The sequence below is a fragment of the Centroberyx gerrardi genome, chromosome 22, assembly GCF_048128805.1.
Source record: "Centroberyx gerrardi isolate f3 chromosome 22, fCenGer3.hap1.cur.20231027, whole genome shotgun sequence".
Lineage (NCBI taxonomy): Eukaryota > Metazoa > Chordata > Actinopteri > Beryciformes > Berycidae > Centroberyx > Centroberyx gerrardi.
The window spans coordinates 3,450,626-3,469,072 of NC_136018.1; the positions used below are offsets into that span (position 1 = coordinate 3,450,626).

Sequence of the window (18,447 nt, forward strand, 5' to 3'; positions counted from 1 at the left end):
ATTTCATACTGACTGAAACGGTCAAATGCGCATGTGTGTGAGGTATTGCAATATTTGTAGTCAAAGTGCATTGTTTTTTTTTCAGTAGCCATGACTGTAGTCATACAACGATGCCATTCTAGGACGTCGATGCTGCCTTCAAGTGGTCCTCCTAAGCTCCTCCGTTTCAGTTCAGCTATTTGTAATATGGTTTATGGTGTATTAAAGTTTGGTAGGAAATAATAACAATTAACCTTGTAGCAACGGTAGACTTGTGGTGGTTGTTGTTTTATTTAAAAAAAAATCAAGCGGCGTACAGTAATATTAACGATTTACTCTGAGTGCCAAAGCCATAACATATTATTATAATGAAATGCCTCACTTTTCCCATCAAATTTTGACACGGGTTGTATGCTCTCCGCCTTTTCTCTCCCCAAACATATAACATATATCGGCAACTCGGCTATCTTTGAAAATTCCCACGTTCACTAAACATAATTGTAGTGGCTTGTTCGTGTGCACGAGTCGTACTTTCAGTATTTCCGACAGCACCTGAATGCAGCGTGATTTGGTGGCTGCTGAGCTGATCTTTGTGCGAAACTGAGAGCCTCACAGAACAGCAGTCGCAGTTAGCAGCAGGCAGCAAGTAGCGCTACATACAGACGAAAGACGGCGGAGGCGAGGTTTTCGGGCACTAACATTTATATAGATAACGATTAAACGGCGACATTGACGGCCTTAAAATGGTAAGAACACATTTCAGTCTCGAGAACATGGGCAAGTGGCGCTCTTTTTCTGGTAATTAATCTAGCTAACGGCTAGCTAGCTAGCTAATGCTAATGGGGTTAGCGAAATGTTTTCCTGACTCATTATTGAGTAGCTTGAGTAGCTAGGCTGCCATTTTGCACCACCAACACGGTCAGCTGGTTTTTCCTAGCGACTACGTTTAGCTAGCTCAAGATACCTTTTGGCTTAAATATATATTTACCACCATATTTGGAACTAACGCTAGATGAAGACGGAACCGCGGTTAGAAAGGGTGATTAGGTGCTTACTTGCTAAGCTGCTAGTTCATCAAACGGTAGCTGATCAAGCTAACCTTACTTACTAGCTAACTTGGCTAACCTAGCCTAACAAGCTAATGTTAGCATAGAATTGCGTAGCAATGTCTCACTCCATTCGTTGACCAACATTATCTAATCTGAACGAATCTTTGACAATGATTTTATGTTTCAGTGACAATTATAAACCGCGGATAAGTTGACGTTACAACAACTCTAGTCATTAAACTGTTAGCTAGCAAATCGGCCTTCTAACGTTACCGGTTTGCAGTGAACGATAGTGATTTGAATCTGTCAGATCAGATATTTTATCTTTCCATGGTTGGCAACTATCGAGTTTTTTTTCTTAGCCAGTTGTTTTCAGCGATGTGTTCTCCATCTGCTCAGACAGAGACACGATTGAGTGACAGTCACATTACTAGTAAATATTAGTACCTGGGATTGGAAGTAAGTACATGCCAATGGGAACACACAGATTTCTTATAGTACACATCTTTTAAGTAGAAATAGAGCCATAGAGTGTGAGATGTCTGGCTGTGAACTGGTTTCTATTCTATGTGAATTAATAACTAATGTTTACATGCTGTTGACATAGTCCTATTACCTTTAGCTTGTAGCCCTCGAGATACAGTCCTAGATCAGGTTCAATCTGATCATGTCTGTTGAGTTTTGAAATGGCCTTTCTCTGTAGGAGCTACAGTTTCCTCTAGTGTTGAATCTTGAGCGATGAAGTTTGAACACGTAGAGACATGTTTTGTCCTCTCAGAATCAATGCCTTGAGTGGGAGGATCTGTATGTGCTTTATGTAGGCCATTGGGTGGGAGTAAGTTGGTGACCATAGCAGTATGACAGGGATTTGCTGTAGGGTGATGTTAACTTTGATTATATGCTATGATAAAACGGCTGCAAACTGAGCCATCCTCTGTTACACACTTGTCCAAGGCTTATGCCCAGTGGCAAAGGGAAACAAAGAAATGCTCACAACAAAGAAATGCTCTCAACCTCAGACAGCTTGTCATCTGTGCATATAGTGCAGCTGCAGTAGTGGTAATTAATTCAGTTTGAGGGAAATTATGAGATCTCTAAATGATGAAACCATGAGTTAAAAGAAAGCTTTTGAATGTCTACATGTTTCAGGAATTGCAACACTCTCAACAAGGGTAAACGAATGTGTTTCCACAGTGTGAATGTGTGTAACTGAGTGTGAAGCTGGCGTTGCTGAAAAAGAGCATGCATGCTCAGTCAACCTTCCCTGGATAAAGATCAAAGAAAAATAGTGAATGCATTGGTAGTTGTGTTTTCTGGGCAGAGTTGTTGTACCATTGATCCAAATACCAAAGATTCCTTCCCCCTGGCTTTGAGAAGCATATTGCTGTCCATATTTAAAGTAATGGAAAGTCACTATTTAAGGCGGTTTCTTCAGAGATGTTTATACTACATGGAGCACGCGCTGTGTCTGAATCCTGATATGCTCTTTCGCAACATGCTGCAACTCACTCGCACATGCCGAGTTAAGTAGACCGATCCTTTCTCTGCTCAACATCATGCTGGCATCAGTCTACAAAATCAGTGTGCTTTTGTGTTTGGCAGCACAGAATGACTAGCGCTTCTGCTAGGGCAGCGCTGTTGGCAAACCGACAATATGTAAACATTAAATTTCAATTTTAACGCCCACTGTAGTTGAAAATAGTCAACATATTTATATAGGTAAACATGTTGATATAAGATATAAGGAAAAAGAGTAGTGAAATAATTCTGTTCCTCAAATCATCAAGATGTATAATTGTGTGTCTTCCAAATAATCAGTATTGTCATTTCAGACATGATTGCACAGCCTTTACCCCATCTGACCCATCCCGGTCTGTCTCCTTAATATGTACAAGGCGTAGAGAGCTGATGGCGCTGAGGGCTGTGATTGTAAAGTCAATCTAGAGGGGCTGTGAGTCTCTGCTTGGCTGCTCTTCTGAATGCTGAGCGGAGCAAGAGAAATCAAAAGCTGCTTACGCTAATGAAATGTCCTGCCTCGCTGCCTAGCCGGCACATGATCTTTTTGCATACACACGTGCGTGCACACACACACACATACAAACACACACCTATGGAAGCAAGCCATAGGGTGAGTGAGAAGTCGTCACTGCTGTGATTTAGTGCAGTCAACGCTTTTTCACTCCTGCAGACTCAAAATGTGATGTTTTTGTTTTGGTCACCAATACTCTGATTTAAGGAAGGAGATGAAATACTAAAATGAAAGTAATGGGTATGTTTACGTTCTGTCTCTGCACTCTAAAACTATGGCAGTCATGGCAGGGTACTTGTGTGTATGTGTGTGTGTCTGTGTGCTTTGTTGTTGTTTGCGTATTGTTTGTGTGTGTTTTAAATGTAGGGTATTGGGTTGGAGTGTCTGGCCAGGACACACGGTGACCAGGGTAATCAGATTTACCAGGCTGCGCTTTTTTTCCCACGAGCGCCGCTCTCTCTTCCTTTCTCTTCCTCTCCCTCCCCACCACTCCTTGTGTCCTTCCTGTTCGGCATGTTGCTCTCACACACTTGACTCAGATGCCGACAAACTCCGGTTCCTGAGTTGTGGTGTGATGAATACTGCGGTATAGATTGAATCAGGGTGGGAAAGAACCACCAGCTGAATGCCGGTAAATTATGGCTGCTAAGTTTGTGTACCAGCCACTTTGGCAGGTAACCAGTCATCATCTGGAGGTCCTAATGTGAAAATCTATTCAGCCGGTTGAAGTTTGAATGTGGTGATTTTCAGAATGTACTTGCTACTGTGGATAGCGGATAGCAGGGTAAGAAATTGTCAATTTTTTGCCTCCTTGATCTGATTTGTTAGGAGCATTTTGGTTCTTTTTGGGTGTAGTTTTATTGAACTGTGAAATAACACATTTGCTTTGCATATTGGCAAATAAACACTCAATTTGTACCACTAAGATGGTTTTTTAACTTCTTTCCTACTGCTGGAAACTTGCAGCAGGCTTTACAGAAGACTCTCTATCCCCAACCAGTCCATCTTCCACACCTCCATTGTTGAGTTTTTTATATTTTGTTGATGCTACATGGTGCCAACATTTTCTACTGCTTCAGGCTGTGCAATCCGTCATTTTCTGAATTAAATTTTTTTTAACTGTCTCGCAAATGCATTGTGAATGTTTGATAACAAATGGGAACAGGATGAAATCCAAAAAAAGGGGGCGTTTTTTTGTCTCCTCATTTTTAATTTCATGAGGTTTTTATAAACTTTTAAATTCAATTTTGCCCCAAGGAGGAGAGACAAGTTAGTTTGCTTCCCTGGGTTAAATAGCGTAAACATATTTAAAACACATTGCAGTACTTGTTGACAGTCTAGTTGCTGACCTGTGGCAAAGAAACGTATGGCGGTTCCCTGAAATGAGCAGGTTTCAGAGTCATGACCTGTGAACTTTGCTGCCTTCCTGGCCTCGTGTGAAGGAGGAACGTGCTGCTGCTGGCGGCGGTGTTGTCGTCAACAAGCACGAGGTTCCCGTTTCACAACAAACTTTCTAGAAATTGAGTTCCCACTCCCAAGCTGTTCACAACCTGTTACGCCTGGTCACACAGCTTTGGAACTGATAATGGGTCAGATATTGTTGCTCTTCCCCTCTAACGCCTTTTGGTTTGGGAATCGGAAATCTGATCCCAGTGCTGCTGTGAAGGGCACCTTTCTTACTTTCAATGAATAGAAGTGCGAGAGAGACACAGACAGGGAGATAGATGAGAGAGAGAGAGAGGCTGAACGCCCTACCTTCTGTGGTCCAATGGCTACACAGAGGTATTGTCTGCCCCAGTTGCCATGGCAACTGCCGGAGCACCTCAGGTAGGGCTGCCTTTCTGTGTTTTGTGAGGATCCGCCGAAGAGGAGCGGGGGCAGAAGCAGGTCTGGAGTCTGGGCCAGGCTGTGTGGGCTAGCTGCCGGTGTACAGTGGCTACAGGCTGGACTCTGTATCCATCAGTTTCACACAGCAAGGTAAAGCCAACTGGCATCTTAATCCTGGATTAGCCAGTGGTGCGTTTAGGGTGGGAAGTAAACACCTGACGTCTTTTGAAATAGGGCGAGTTTGAGTATAAAAGTCAAGCTGGCTGGTTAGACAGTGAAAGTGGCTGGTGAGTTTTGTGACCAGTGTTGGCCTTGAATAAAGGTCTGATGTTTCCTGTTGGATGAATGGGCAAGGCTTTATGCTGCTTGGCCTTCCAGTTTTAGAGTTGCTTCCTCAATTAAGTCCCTACAGTGTGTTTAGATGTTGTATGACAACAAATGTCATACAGCATCTTCTCTTTTCCCAGCAGTTAGAGCCACTGGTTGTGATCAGGATGGGAATCTATAAGGGCAGAGCGATATACTGAAAATTGACCAAAACCGACACTGGCTCTCTCACCGACCACATTTTCTACATGTCTGTTTGGTAAATACATCTGTCAACTAGCCAACTTTGCATAAACAGTTTCATTTGTGTTGTTTCAGTTAAACTGAGAGTCGCACTTCAAAGCAGCATAGCTAGTGTAAAATCAGCAGTGTCAAGCCAGACAGAGATGGACAGAAGAAGACCGTAAGAAACGTGGTTTTACCTTCAAAATATAAGCGCAGTGTATAATCAGCTGTGTCAAGCCAGACAGAGATGGACAGAATATGACCAAAGTAAGGTGGGTTTACCTTCAAAATAAAAGCATACTTTTTATATGTATGACGTTAGAAAAATAAACAAATGATCGTTTCATGTATCGTTATCGAGGTAAATGTGACAGTATACAGTGATATGAATCTCAGGCCATATCATCAGACATTTTGGACTGAAGCATCTGTCAGATGTCTTATGTTATCAGTTTGGATTCACCTGTCAGTGTGGCAGGTAAACCAGAAGTGTAGTTTTCCCTAGTTGTGATGGCAGTTGGCCAGTTGGTGCCTGTTGGCTCACGATAGCAGCAGATTTCAGCTGCAGTGCTGTGGTCAGTCTCTGTCAGTCTGGAGGGAGGGATGCTGAAGAGAGAGTGAGAGAGAGAGAGGAGTGGGGCGTGGAGAGGACAGCGGAGATTTGAGTGACTGATGAAAGCCTAATCTAAGTCTTCGTGTGCCTTGGGCCTACTGCTGTGTCAAGGTTTTTCCTCTGCCTCAGTGCTTCTCGTAGCTTATCGTCCTCGCCCATAGTGTTGCACGGAGAACCAGAAGTACCGCAGTATCTGACTTGAGAAATTGTACTACAAAAGAGTTTTTCTAGAGCTGGTTCTCTGTTCTATGATCCTGCTTAAAATCCGTATTCAAGAACATAAAGCATTGTAAAAACTAGTAAACGCGCAGAAGTCAGTCTCAGATTTTGCTAGAAAATCATTTTCTAGATGACTTTAGATAATCAAATGCTCGATTCTGATAATTATGCGATTTCGCTGCTAGCATGTGAAAAAAGTTAGGGAAGTGGCGCACCAGCAAAATATGTCCTGTTGGAAGCACGTCATATAGTTTCAGTTCCCCAAATTAAAAGTTACTGACTGAAAAAAAACCAAATTTAATAGTGGAACAAAGGCATCTAAGATATTGAGTGTTGTTTAATGTGACCTTTAGCTTATTTTATTGTTTACTTGGACTGCTATCAGTCTCCAAATCCAATTTTTGGTATTCTGGCGTCACTTGGCCATGTTTTATTGCAGACATACAGTTAGGGTGTATTGTTTTGGGTTTGGAAGAAGAGTACATGTGTGGTAGAAACTCTAGCCCGCAACGCTGAGTGTGACGACATGCTTACCAGCAGTACCAGTTCATTGTAAACAAGTGATGACTTTGTGTGTGTGTGTGTGGTTTCATATGTGTGTGCCATATGCATATCTAAATATAGTATGTGTTGACAAATATGGGTCATAAGCACCATGCCACAAATAGACATACACACACGCAGTCTAATTGTGCCCAAATTTCAGCATTGCTTTTGTTTTCTGGAGTATTCAAGTGTCGCTGCTGCATCACACAAGCGTTCAAGTGTTCACCGAGTGTTTGGAGGCAGCAGCCAGGCTCCGTCAACATTGGCAGGAAGTAAACAGCGCAGATCAGCTCACTTCCTCCCCTCTCTCGCTAACAGGCGATCACACTTGGGTCACATCCTGAGTCACTGGCCTTAATGGTGGTGAATGGCCAGAGACGGGCAGCGCTGCCTGCCTGCTCCTGCTAAATATAGCCCAGCTGCCTGCATGTCAACAACAATGACCCTCGCTCTCTCTCTGTCTCTCTGTCTCTCTCTCTCTCTCTCTCTCTCTCTCTCTCTCTCTCTGTAAAACTACGTTCATACTGCAGGCCTTCGTGCTCAATTGTGAATTCTCAATTCTGCTGCTCATACAGTGCCTTGAAAAAGTATATACACCTTGACTCTTTGCACATTTTGTTAATACATTCACACACATTTCTTAAGCTTTGATAGAGTAGAGTGCTTTGCATAGACCTCTGTGAAGCTGCAGTGTGAACATAGCCATAGTTTTTTTTTCTCTTTTTATCTCTTTTCCTCTCTCCTTTTCTGTCTTTCTATCAGTCTGTTTTCGCTCTCCCTCTGTAGCTTGAAAGATGTTGACGCTGCAAACATTGGCATTCATTTACTTCCTCCTTGTGTCCTGACTGCGGGGATGAAATTACAGCTTTAGGTCTGTCAATTAGCCTTAATGATCTGGCCTTGGGCTGTCATTAATGCCATTATAAAGCCATATCAACAGGAAGGCCACTTCCTGTTGGGACAGTGTTGCAGTCGTGACCTGACCCCCATATTCAAACACTCAGGCTTAGGCTGAGTGTTTGTTTTCTGATTTATCTCCATGCATTATTTAATGATTTTTTTCAGCTGGCAAGACTTTGCTGCTGTGTGTAACTAGACGGACACAGGTTTGATCCCCACAGTAGCTAATGTTTCCATCAACAGCCGTGGGTCCTGTTCAAGTATCTTTAAGCAAGACAGTGAATCCCTACCTGCAAGTCTAGATAAGAGATTCAGCTAAATGCCTATAATGTAAATGTTTTATTGGTTTGTAATGGCTAAGAAGAAACGCATTTCAACAGTGGAGACTGGGCCGGATCCCAACTGGGAGCTCTGCGACTGGAGTGGGGAAGGGAATCAGGTTGTGAAGTGGACTAATCTGTTATTAGCTGAGTGACGTCAGGGTCTGGTCAGCATGGTGACTGCGGGGCTCGGAGCCAGGTGTCGGCAGATAAACCCACACAGCCTGGCGAACTACTGACATCGTACTGGTTGAAGTGAGGAAACTGAGTTGAGTTTTGATTCTGGGGTTTGAAATTCTTCCTGAGCAGCAGCATTCTTTTATTTATGTTGTTACACAGCACCAAGGTTGATTTCCAGAAAATAATAAAGTTCATTCAAAGAGCACCAGACTACATGTTAGAGCTGAACAATTAATTTAAAAAAAAGTCGAAATCGCAATAATTTCCAAATCGCAGAGGCAGCAATTAATTACTTAAAAGAGAGAGGCGTCCAAAATGGATTTCTAAACAAGGTGTTCTAGAGCTGCAGGTCATCTTTGGTCCATGAATCAAGTACAATATTGGTGAAAACCTTTCATCAGACTCTAACTGAGTAAATCCTGCACACTGACATCTATTTTCTTTTAAACAAAATCACATTTCTTTAAACAATTTTAAAGTTCTAAAAATGTATGACAAGAAAAACTTGTGATGATATGAATCGCAGTTTAAATCGCAACTGCAGTATTCTGTCAAATATTTTTTTGTCACTATCTTTCAGCCCTACTACATGTGTGAATCATAATGGTGTACCTTTTTAAATTATTTTTTTTCCCCCTTTCCTTGGCAGGTCATCTGGTGAGGAGTGCCGAGGTTGTTAGGTGGAGGTGTGGCAGACAGCCCCACCCAGGCGTGCGGAGGGGGACTGCATCCCGTCTCACAAACCGACAACCAGATATTCCCGAAAAGCGCCGCCGCCAGATGGACCGCGCACTCTGAGAGCAGAGCGACTCAGGACAGAACCAACTGAGGAGCGGAGCGGAGCCGGGGGGGGAGAACGCTCGCCGGAGCAGGAAAAAGGGAGGGCATTGTTCGGCTGGGAGAAGCGGCGAGCAGAGGGGCGTTAGGATGTCGTCCAACAGGACCCAGAACCCCCACGGACTGAAACAGATAGGGCTGGACCAGATCTGGGATGACCTGCGGGCTGGCATCCAGCAGGTCTACACACGGCAAAGCATGGCCAAGTCACGCTACATGGAACTCTACACGTATCCCACACGCTATGAGATTTGGGGAAGTTGATGCTGTTATGGTTTTGCATGCTATGTGGATTTTTTACAAAGACGTCCCATGCCCACATGCAGATCTAGGCCTCAAGAAGAGAATGTAAAGAGTTTAATTTTTGTTTCGGCGAGAATGCTTTCTTCACCTGGTTTGAAGTTCTGTATGCAGGGCTGGAAATTTACTTTTTTGTCCGCCGCCCACATAGACTGGTACCCAAAGTTTAGCAGCCACTTCCCCCTTTTTTAACAGACTGTCTGAGTAGCAGGTAGAGTAGACAAATGACAAATTTACTAGTGTTTTGCTGGTGGTTGGGGTTAATTTCCACTAGCTGTGTGTTATAGTATACTTTATAGCACTACACTGTTATCACCTTGTTTCTAAGACTCAGGCATTTTACTTTTTATAGCTGTGTATCCAGGTAATGAGTTATAGCAAAAGGACGCCTACTGTAAGGGTCAGAGTCCTGCTGCAGAAAAGGAAACCAACACCTTTTTTTAAACTTTAGAAATGATGTGCAGAGTCCCTAATTTATTATTAAAAGATAGAGTCTGCACACTAGAAATGTCTCCCATGGCGTTTATTGGTATGTGAGCCATGCAGACTCTATCTTTTAATATTTGACTGGTTTTCCAGCACCTAGTACTAGTTTGGATGTGCATACTTTTGTGTACTTTTATAGAATCCCAGATTTACAACAGTATTTGTTTCAAACAGAGGAAATCCTAAGTACAAGCATCTCAATTTCTCACCACTAAATTGTTTTTCAAGTGCTATTCAAAAGCTTTTCCCACATTGTATCGCAATATTCATCAATAGAATCGCAGTATAATTTTTTTGTCAGTATAATGCAGGTCTGGTGTGGATATTTAGTGCTGTATTAGTTATAGTGCATGTGACTGACAGTGAAGACAGGCAGGGATCACTGAAGATGGGACAGGGCCAAAGCAATTATACAGTTGCAGTAGCCTGTGTGCTGCTTTCAGGACAGTGTGCTGTTTGGCTGATTCCCCCAGGGTGCGAGCTGGATTGGACTGGGGGAAATCAACAATAAATTATTTTGTGATTGGTGAGGTCGTCTGCTCTACCGGCCACTATGCAAGGCAACAATCATCACCTGGAGCTCCTGTTTTAAAAAGAATATTTTGTTAGTGGAAAAGTGGAGGTGGTTTGTGAATCTTGGGATTTACAAAGTACTGCAGCAGGTGGACAAAAAAAGTAATTTTCCTGCCCTGCACACACACACAGACTCGATAAAACACACAGTACACAGGTGGGTGTAATGCACGTCGACAGATGAACGGCTCAAACGGCACATTGTGATGTTTGACAGCCTCTCTTCCTCTTCCGCACCTTTCCAGCCGTCGGGTCTGGGCAGCAATAAAGGTCGTCATAATCCGCCTCGAGTAAAGCGCTTAATGCATCCAGCCATATAAGCTGAAACCTTTACATTCCTGACCAAATGTTCACGCTTCACTTCTCGAGACATTTCCGAGACGACTTTTCCCGTTCAGTCGAGCAGAATGAACAGCGCTAATTTGAATTGCGTTCTGTGACTGACATCTTTGCCTATTAGAGCCTTTTCATCCTTATTGACCTCTTGCTGCTGGCTGGGCTGTTCTATGAAGTCATACATTAATGCTCTGCATGAAGGAAAGAATACTCTATTTTACATTTATATTTTACTTAGGAGTGCAACACTAGAATAAGCTTCAATTCCTAGATCATCCCATTCCTAGAACAATTCCTAATAGCATTACAAGCAACTAATACTAAGGAGGGACACTGACCCTTGCACGCCTCACTTTTGGTTGCTTGTAATAGTGATCTAGATATCTGAGCTTAGTTTAAGCTTTATTCAAGCGTAAAGTGATGTTGAACTTTGGTAGTACCTTGGGTTGTGTAGCTTCCTGGCCATGATAAAACCCCAAAATCGGTGGTTCTCTGTTATCTGTTGCTCCGGTAAAGGAGATTGGAAAATTGCATTTTCTTTATCTCTCCATTCACTCCCATTGTATGGAGGAACAGTCTGAAAATCACACTTCTAGCACATAACCAAACGCCAACAAAGCAGATCCTGACAATATATAAAAAACTAGTCATGCTGCTGAGTTGTGTTTAAGTGAATCACTTCCTTTATGTTTATTAAACTTTGAACAGGTGTAACACCGAAATCCAGTCGGAGGAAACTTGGAGGAACGAAGAACATAGTATGTTTACCAATAATTCTAAATAGGCGAAAAAAGTGAGAGATTTGTTTTTTATATATTGGCAGAATCTGCTTTGTCAAAGTCCTGTCTCCCACCTTTTTTCGCTGATTTTGGGGTTATATCACGGCCAGGAAGCTACACAACCCAAGGTACTACCAAAGTTCAACATCACTTAAAATTTTGTTTACCCAGTTTCGTCTCACTTGACATATAAAGCATTAGCGAGAGCTCCCGTTCAGAACTACACCCTGCTTTCTCTGCGATGTGCAATCTCTCTTTGTGGCTGTGTGTTTATGCCTTAACCCCCCCCTCCCCCCCTCAGACATGTATATAACTATTGTACCAGTGTCCACCAGTCCAGCCAGGGCCGGGGCTCTGCACCGCCCACCAAGCCCTCCAAAAAGACCACCACTCCAGGAGGGGCCCAGTTCGTCGGCCTGGAGCTCTACAAGAGACTCAAGGAGTTTCTCAAGAACTATCTGACCAGCCTGCTCAAGGTGAGTCCGCACGCTCTGGCCGGCATCTTCACCGTTTAGTCAGGCTTCATCGTTTAGGAAATGCACACCTTTTTATTAGCCGCTTGGGTTTTCACAAGCACAGTTTGAATTTCTTCTCATCTTCCATTGTTTTTATCTTTTTTTTTACAACTAAACCCTAAACCTCAAAACAGCCAGGTACTAGATACTGACATGCTCCTGTTCCTCTGCTTCCGTACCCCTCTCTTCTCCCACCCCTCCCTCTGTCTGTTTCCTGCTTCCCTCTCTCCCTCCCTCCCTTCTTCCTTTGCTTCCCTTCCAGGACGGGGAGGATCTGATGGACGAGTGTGTGTTGAAGTTTTACACCCAGCAGTGGGAGGACTACCGTTTCTCCAGTAAGGTCCTCAACGGGATCTGCGCCTACCTCAACCGCCACTGGGTCAGACGGGAGTGTGACGAGGGACGCAAGGGCATCTACGAGATTTACTCGGTAAGAAAGTATCTGGCTAAGCTTCTGGGTTTTTTTTACGCTAGCAGCACTAAACAGATGCTTGTGGGCATTGCTGGTTGCGGCGGCTGTGGTTAAGTGACTATTGAAACCTTGTTTGAAACCCGGTGCTCTTTTGTACAGAACCTGGGAGTGGCCGCGGCGTAGCCTCAGTTTAATATATCGAGGGTGCAAGATGGTATTGTGTGTGCACAAAATAGACCTCGTGCACTCCGAGTCTGAGTCTCCGGGCCAATCGGTAACAAATATGTTCCCTTGTTGTTTATTTTCTGGGACATGAGTAACTGAAGAGCAGCCGGTAGACTGAACCTTTTGAACTAGACTCACTGGTTATTCCGTTTTTGTAGTTTTTGACCTGTAATTGTAGTTCCCCCTTCAGCTAATCAGTGGAAGTTGGAAAATGCCACAAGATATATGCATCAGTCCCCCAAGTTTCGTTAACATTTTTTGCAGTTACCGCATATGACGGATGAACAAATGAATGAACGGATGGAGACCCCCCACTCCCCCCAAATTAAGCTTATACAGCAAGTTTCATGCATCCAAGGACATCAGGAGATCATCTAAGATCATCTAGGCCTAATATCTGGTTTGTTTGGTTTCCTGACCTTTTCTTAACCCTCTCACCCTCTTCACCCCCACCCCTCCCCTCCACCCTGCTCTTTCCTTCCAGCTGGCGCTCGTGACCTGGAGAGAGTGTTTATTCAGACCCCTCAACAAACAGGTGGGTGTGTGACTCAGCAAACCACGACATGGTAAATGCATCAAAGTGGAGTGAGAAAAACAGTGAATAAACACAGTAATTAAAAATATAATTGAATCACAGAAATTTGTTTTTTTTGTATCTCACTTACATAAATTTATACTTTTTTCTTTTTCTTTTTTTATCACTTAAATTTCAGTTTTATCACTGTACAAATGAATACACTCAGCAAAACTAAACCAATCTGTGTTTCTCCCTCTGTGTCTTTCCGTTTCCCTCTGCCAGGTAACAAACGCTGTGCTGAAGCTGATAGAGAGAGAGAGGAACGGAGAGACCATCAACACCAGACTGATCAGCGGTGTGGTCCAGTCTTATGGTGCGTACTCGGCTCCCGCTCTGCATCCATTCAGTAGTGCAGAGAGAGAGAGACCAGGCTCATACCAGTGGTTATTTTTCGGAGTAACCTGTAGTTGTTTTTCATGTCATATTCATTTATTTATCATTTATTTATAGCAGTTTTATTTCTAACAGCTGTCTTACAGAGGTCAATGGACATGAATGCAGTTAAAAATTAGAACAAGCACAACATAAATGTGGTTTTAAATGTGTTGCTGCTTCTTTTGTATTGTCCTGAAATAAGGGTGCAGAATTAATCGGGTACATGCCATGGATTTATTCTTGTCAGGGTGGAAAAGCATCTGAAACAGCATTTATGAGATCAAGAGACACTAGAACTCTCCATTAAAACCCAGACTAAGGAAATTATTTTAGGGTTTCAATGGTAGGGATAGATTAAATCAACTGAAATGAAAAATGAGTTTTGCAAAAAACTTGATTGAAGAATTAACTTTATAAACAAAATGTGTAAGGAAAATTACGTCATGTCAGGTTTTACGGAGTGTTTGTATGTAGCTGTGGTCAAGGAGGAACCTCCATCATGTCAGCAATGGACAACACTGACTGGCTGATATATGATATTTATTAAAGCACCAGTAACTGCTTGATATGTCGACAAACAAATATTGGTCTAACCCTAATTGCAGCATTTCATTTAGATCGTCCGCTGGGGTTGGAAAGTAGTCAAGATGTCGATATAAGATGCCAAAAATGGAGTAAAATACTTTTGTTTGTCAAATCATCAAGAGAAATAATCATACTCAATAATTATAGGCACAATATCTAGCAAAATATTTGGTATTATCGTAGTAGTCCGGTCCTGAAGACGAGTGAACCAGACCTGCTAATACGTTTTAATACCAACTAACGGGAACTGGTAGTAACCGTCCTTTTTACAGATCAAGTCTTGACAGCCAGTTTTCTTCCCTGTTCCCTCCCAGTTGAGCTCGGTCTGAACGAGGAGGACGCCTTCGCCAAAGGCCCCACGCTGTCCGTGTACAAGGAGTACTTCGAGTGCCAGTTCCTCACCGATACAGAACGCTTCTACACGCGCGAGAGCACAGAGTTCCTCCAGCAGAACCCCGTCACCGAGTACATGAAGAAGGTAGGGAGCGGCACCGTGGGAAACAACTGGCTGGGAGTCTCATACAAGCAAGGGGGAATGACTGTCTACACACTAAACACATTTTGGGGACTAAATAGAGAAAACTAGTAGGCCAAAGCGACACTCATCCAATAGGAAAGAACATCAGACCTTTATTGAAGCCAGGAAAGGAAACTTTTTAGTGTACAGTGTGTTTCTTCTTATGTTTTTATGACAGTGGGTGGTAAATCCCAAATATTTACCTACGACTACACTATTTTACCAGCCAGCTAGATCTTTAGAATAAAACAGAACTTCTAAATGATTTTTTTTATCTTCTTAAGTGGCTGATAGAGTAGATAACCTGATATTTACCTAGTTGTAATTCTCCATCCTGAAGATAAGACATTTAAGATGTTGCGATTAAGATATTGGATGTGAGAAAAATGAAAAACAGTTGTAATAGAGAGATGGAGAAAGAAATGGAGCATATTGATGATTAAGTGTGTCCATAATGCCAATGCAGAGCTCCTATTGGCTTGAAAGAATTCTTACTGTGTTGACAGATTAACAGATGTTTTCAGTTTGTATACATGCATCTGTTTATATTTATATCTGTGTGTATAGATATTTATGCATATTTGATACACGTTGAGATAAAGTGTGCATGTCTGTTTCTCTGTGTGTGCTCACGAGTGTGTTCTCTAATTTTTCAAAAATGTTTCCCCCCCTCCCCCAGGCGGAGGCCCGTCTGCTGGAGGAGCAGCGGCGTGTGCAGGTTTACCTCCACGAGTCGACCCAGGACGAGCTGGCCAGGAAGTGTGAGCAGGTGCTGATCGAGAAACACCTGGAGATCTTCCACACCGAGTTCCAGAACCTTCTGGACGCCGACAAGAATGAAGGTAGGCCTGCGTTTTTGTTTGTGTGAGTCTTAGGCGTTTTAGCTGACACTCTTATCCACTGCGACTTACAATGAGTGCAGCAGTAGAATGAGCTTAAATTCGTTGAATACCTAACCCTAACCCAACCGGTAGTAAGGAGTGCAACGTCTGACTTAACAAATATTCCAAATAAACAGATATTATGTATGATGGTCAAGTGCTCGGTAAAAAAACAAAGAGAGCTAAGGAGGAAAGGTAGAAAGGTTCGTGTTCATTTATTTTGAATAAAGATGAGAGGATGGAAGATGGGGAAAAGAGGAATATAGAGAGAAGTTGTTATTTTTACATTAGCTGGGTTTACATCCTAGTAGTTTTATGCAAATTATGATGTATTGAATCAGAAAGGCTGAATGGAAAGCCAAATTTCACTTTTTCTTTTTTTTTTTCAGTATCGCAAGAACGTTTTTACAATTGCATTAGACGGAAAAAGTTTTTCATCTGAAGGAATTCTATTATAAATAGCAACGGAAATGCATTTGTCGAGTAAATAATGCGGTGGCACAAAGATAATTTGTGTAACAGCTGGGTAGAAACATAGCTAGTGACTCTAAAACCCCTCAAAATATGTGTCATGTCATTTTACGCAAAACATCCCGCTACGGTATGTCTACTACAACTAACTGCTGATAACCCTGTTGTGTCTTCCTGCTGTCAGATCTGGGGCGGATGTACAACCTGGTGTCGCGGATCACCGACGGCCTGGGAGAGCTGAAGAAGCTTCTAGAGACTCACATCCACAACCAGGGCCTGGCCGCCATCGAGAAGTGCGGAGAGGCTGCTCTCAATGTACGGGACAGTAAATAACGCCTGAGATATCAGACAAAAATAAATGTTCCGGATGCACCAATACCACTTTATCGCTTCTGATACCAAATCTGAGCAGTGTACTTTAAGGTATCAGCTAATATAAAGGCACTGATCCAAACTCTTTATAGAGGACAGAGACACAGACCATTAGTTTGGAGTCGTTAGGCAAAAAATGTACGGAGAGCAGAATGCCAACAGTTCCTGACAAAATCAAATGTCAATACCAATTCTGAGTCCTGTGTGTAAAGAGTTGAGCATATGTGTTTGGGAAAAGGCAGGAAGTCACTGCTCTTTGCTTTGATTGCAGAAATTAAAATCAGAATGACTTTATTTGCCAAGTAGAAAAAATGTACAGGAATTTGTCTCTGTGACATTTTTGCAGGAGTGTTAAAAAAACTTTAGCACATAATGTCACACATGCTACAGCAGCAACACGACTTCATACGCACGTACACAAACACACACACACATTTTAATACGTTAGTTGTTGTCAAATGTATTGTATGTACTACTATTATCTTATTCATTGTTCTTACCTGTATTGTATTTTAATGTTTCTGTACTATTTCCGATCTTAATGTTCCTCTACTTTCTGTTTTAACCCTAAAAGCCAGGGACAGCAGTTGCAAATTGGCCTTGGCTAGAAACCTGCATGCATTTACATATGAAACAATGTTTAAATAAACGAGTAAATAAAAAATAAATATGTATTGCAAGGGGGCAGTGCAGGACATACCATAGACAGACGATGCAGATCAGTCTACATATTCAGCATTTTCTCACCATGAGCATTCAGGCAGCTCGGCATGCGGTGGGTTGCAGCCGTAGGTGAGCGTCCAGCAGTATGTAAAACGAAAGATAGACGGCACCAAAACACCGTGGCTGCCCCTGGAAACAGAAATGTTCGTATCCCCTCTCTCTGAACTGAACTCTCTCTGTGTGTCTCCCTCTCAGGACCCCAAGGTGTACGTCCAAACCACGCTGGACGTCCATAAGAAGTACAACGCCTTGGTGATGTCGGCCTTCAACAACGACGCCGGCTTCGTGGCGGCCCTCGACAAGGTGAGCAGCTTTTTCGATAAAAATAAACCTTACGTGACGAGCTGAAGAGGCTAAGAGAGACTCGCATCCACAACTGGAGTCTGGCTGGGACAAGAAGTGTGGGGGAAAACAAAAAATCATTCTGTTGATCTCCCTTTTCTTAGCATTTCTCTCTGAAATTAGACTTTTTTGGTTACAGGAATATTGTCATTGGACTGTTTCCTTAACTTTTGCGCTTAGCTATTGATGGCTTGTTGATGATGGAGGAATTAAAGCATATGCTCTCGTCAAAGTAGAAGTCATACTGGATAAGTGCGGCAGCTAAAATTCCTAAAATCTTGTTGGAAACGAGGCTGAACTCATTCTACAGACAGTTTAATGCCTGAGACACCAGACAGATACAAATATGCCTGTTCAGGATGTAGCGATACACCTTTTTCACTGCTGATACCAATTCTTTAGGGCTATACTTCTAGTACTGTAAGTTTTTCATGGGTGCCGTTACTGATGTGTATTGATCCTGCTGTCTCTTCTCTCAGGCTTGCGGACGTTTCATCAACAACAACGCCGTCACCAAGATGGCTCAGTCGTCCAGCAAATCACCTGAACTACTGGCTAGATACTGTGATTCTCTGCTTAAAAAGAGGTAGGTGTGTGTGTGTGTGTGCAGGTGTGTTTAGGGGTGTGTGTTTTCAAAATACAAGTGATGAGAGAAAAACTTAACTATGTAATGTGTGTGTTTTTTTAGCTCCAAAAACCCAGAGGAGGCAGAGCTGGAGGACACACTGAACCAAGTGGTGAGATGCTTTGACCCCTGTGTGTGTGTGTGTGTGTATATTTGTATTTGTTACCAGTACTGAGAAAGTACCACAGCACCTTGTTTTAGGAGCGGTACTGTACCAAGAGTTTTTAAGAAAGAGTACTTTTCACGTTTCACATGATTATACTGTCATCAGATAGTATAAAATCCACACTCATCAAAGCTAA

At 42.7% G+C, this 18,447-nt stretch overlaps 1 protein-coding gene across 2 annotated transcripts in view; it reads left to right on the top strand.

The window, feature by feature from the left end:
- Window positions 1-589: 589 nt before the first annotated feature.
- LOC139915693 (cullin-1-like) overlaps window positions 590-18,447 on the top strand; it is a 25,411-nt gene continuing 7,553 nt past the window's right edge. For both annotated transcript variants that reach the window (XM_078291374.1, XM_078291375.1), the window contains exons 1-12: window positions 590-725; window positions 8,864-9,281; window positions 11,827-12,001; window positions 12,303-12,470; window positions 13,162-13,212; window positions 13,477-13,567; window positions 14,529-14,692; window positions 15,411-15,573; window positions 16,268-16,398; window positions 17,374-17,481; window positions 18,000-18,106; window positions 18,209-18,257. In XM_078291374.1, the coding sequence (XP_078147500.1) occupies window positions 9,142-9,281; window positions 11,827-12,001; window positions 12,303-12,470; window positions 13,162-13,212; window positions 13,477-13,567; window positions 14,529-14,692; window positions 15,411-15,573; window positions 16,268-16,398; window positions 17,374-17,481; window positions 18,000-18,106; window positions 18,209-18,257 (1,347 nt within the window). In that variant the 5' untranslated portion in view covers window positions 590-725; window positions 8,864-9,141. The remainder of the gene's footprint in view (window positions 726-8,863; window positions 9,282-11,826; window positions 12,002-12,302; window positions 12,471-13,161; window positions 13,213-13,476; window positions 13,568-14,528; window positions 14,693-15,410; window positions 15,574-16,267; window positions 16,399-17,373; window positions 17,482-17,999; window positions 18,107-18,208; window positions 18,258-18,447) is intronic.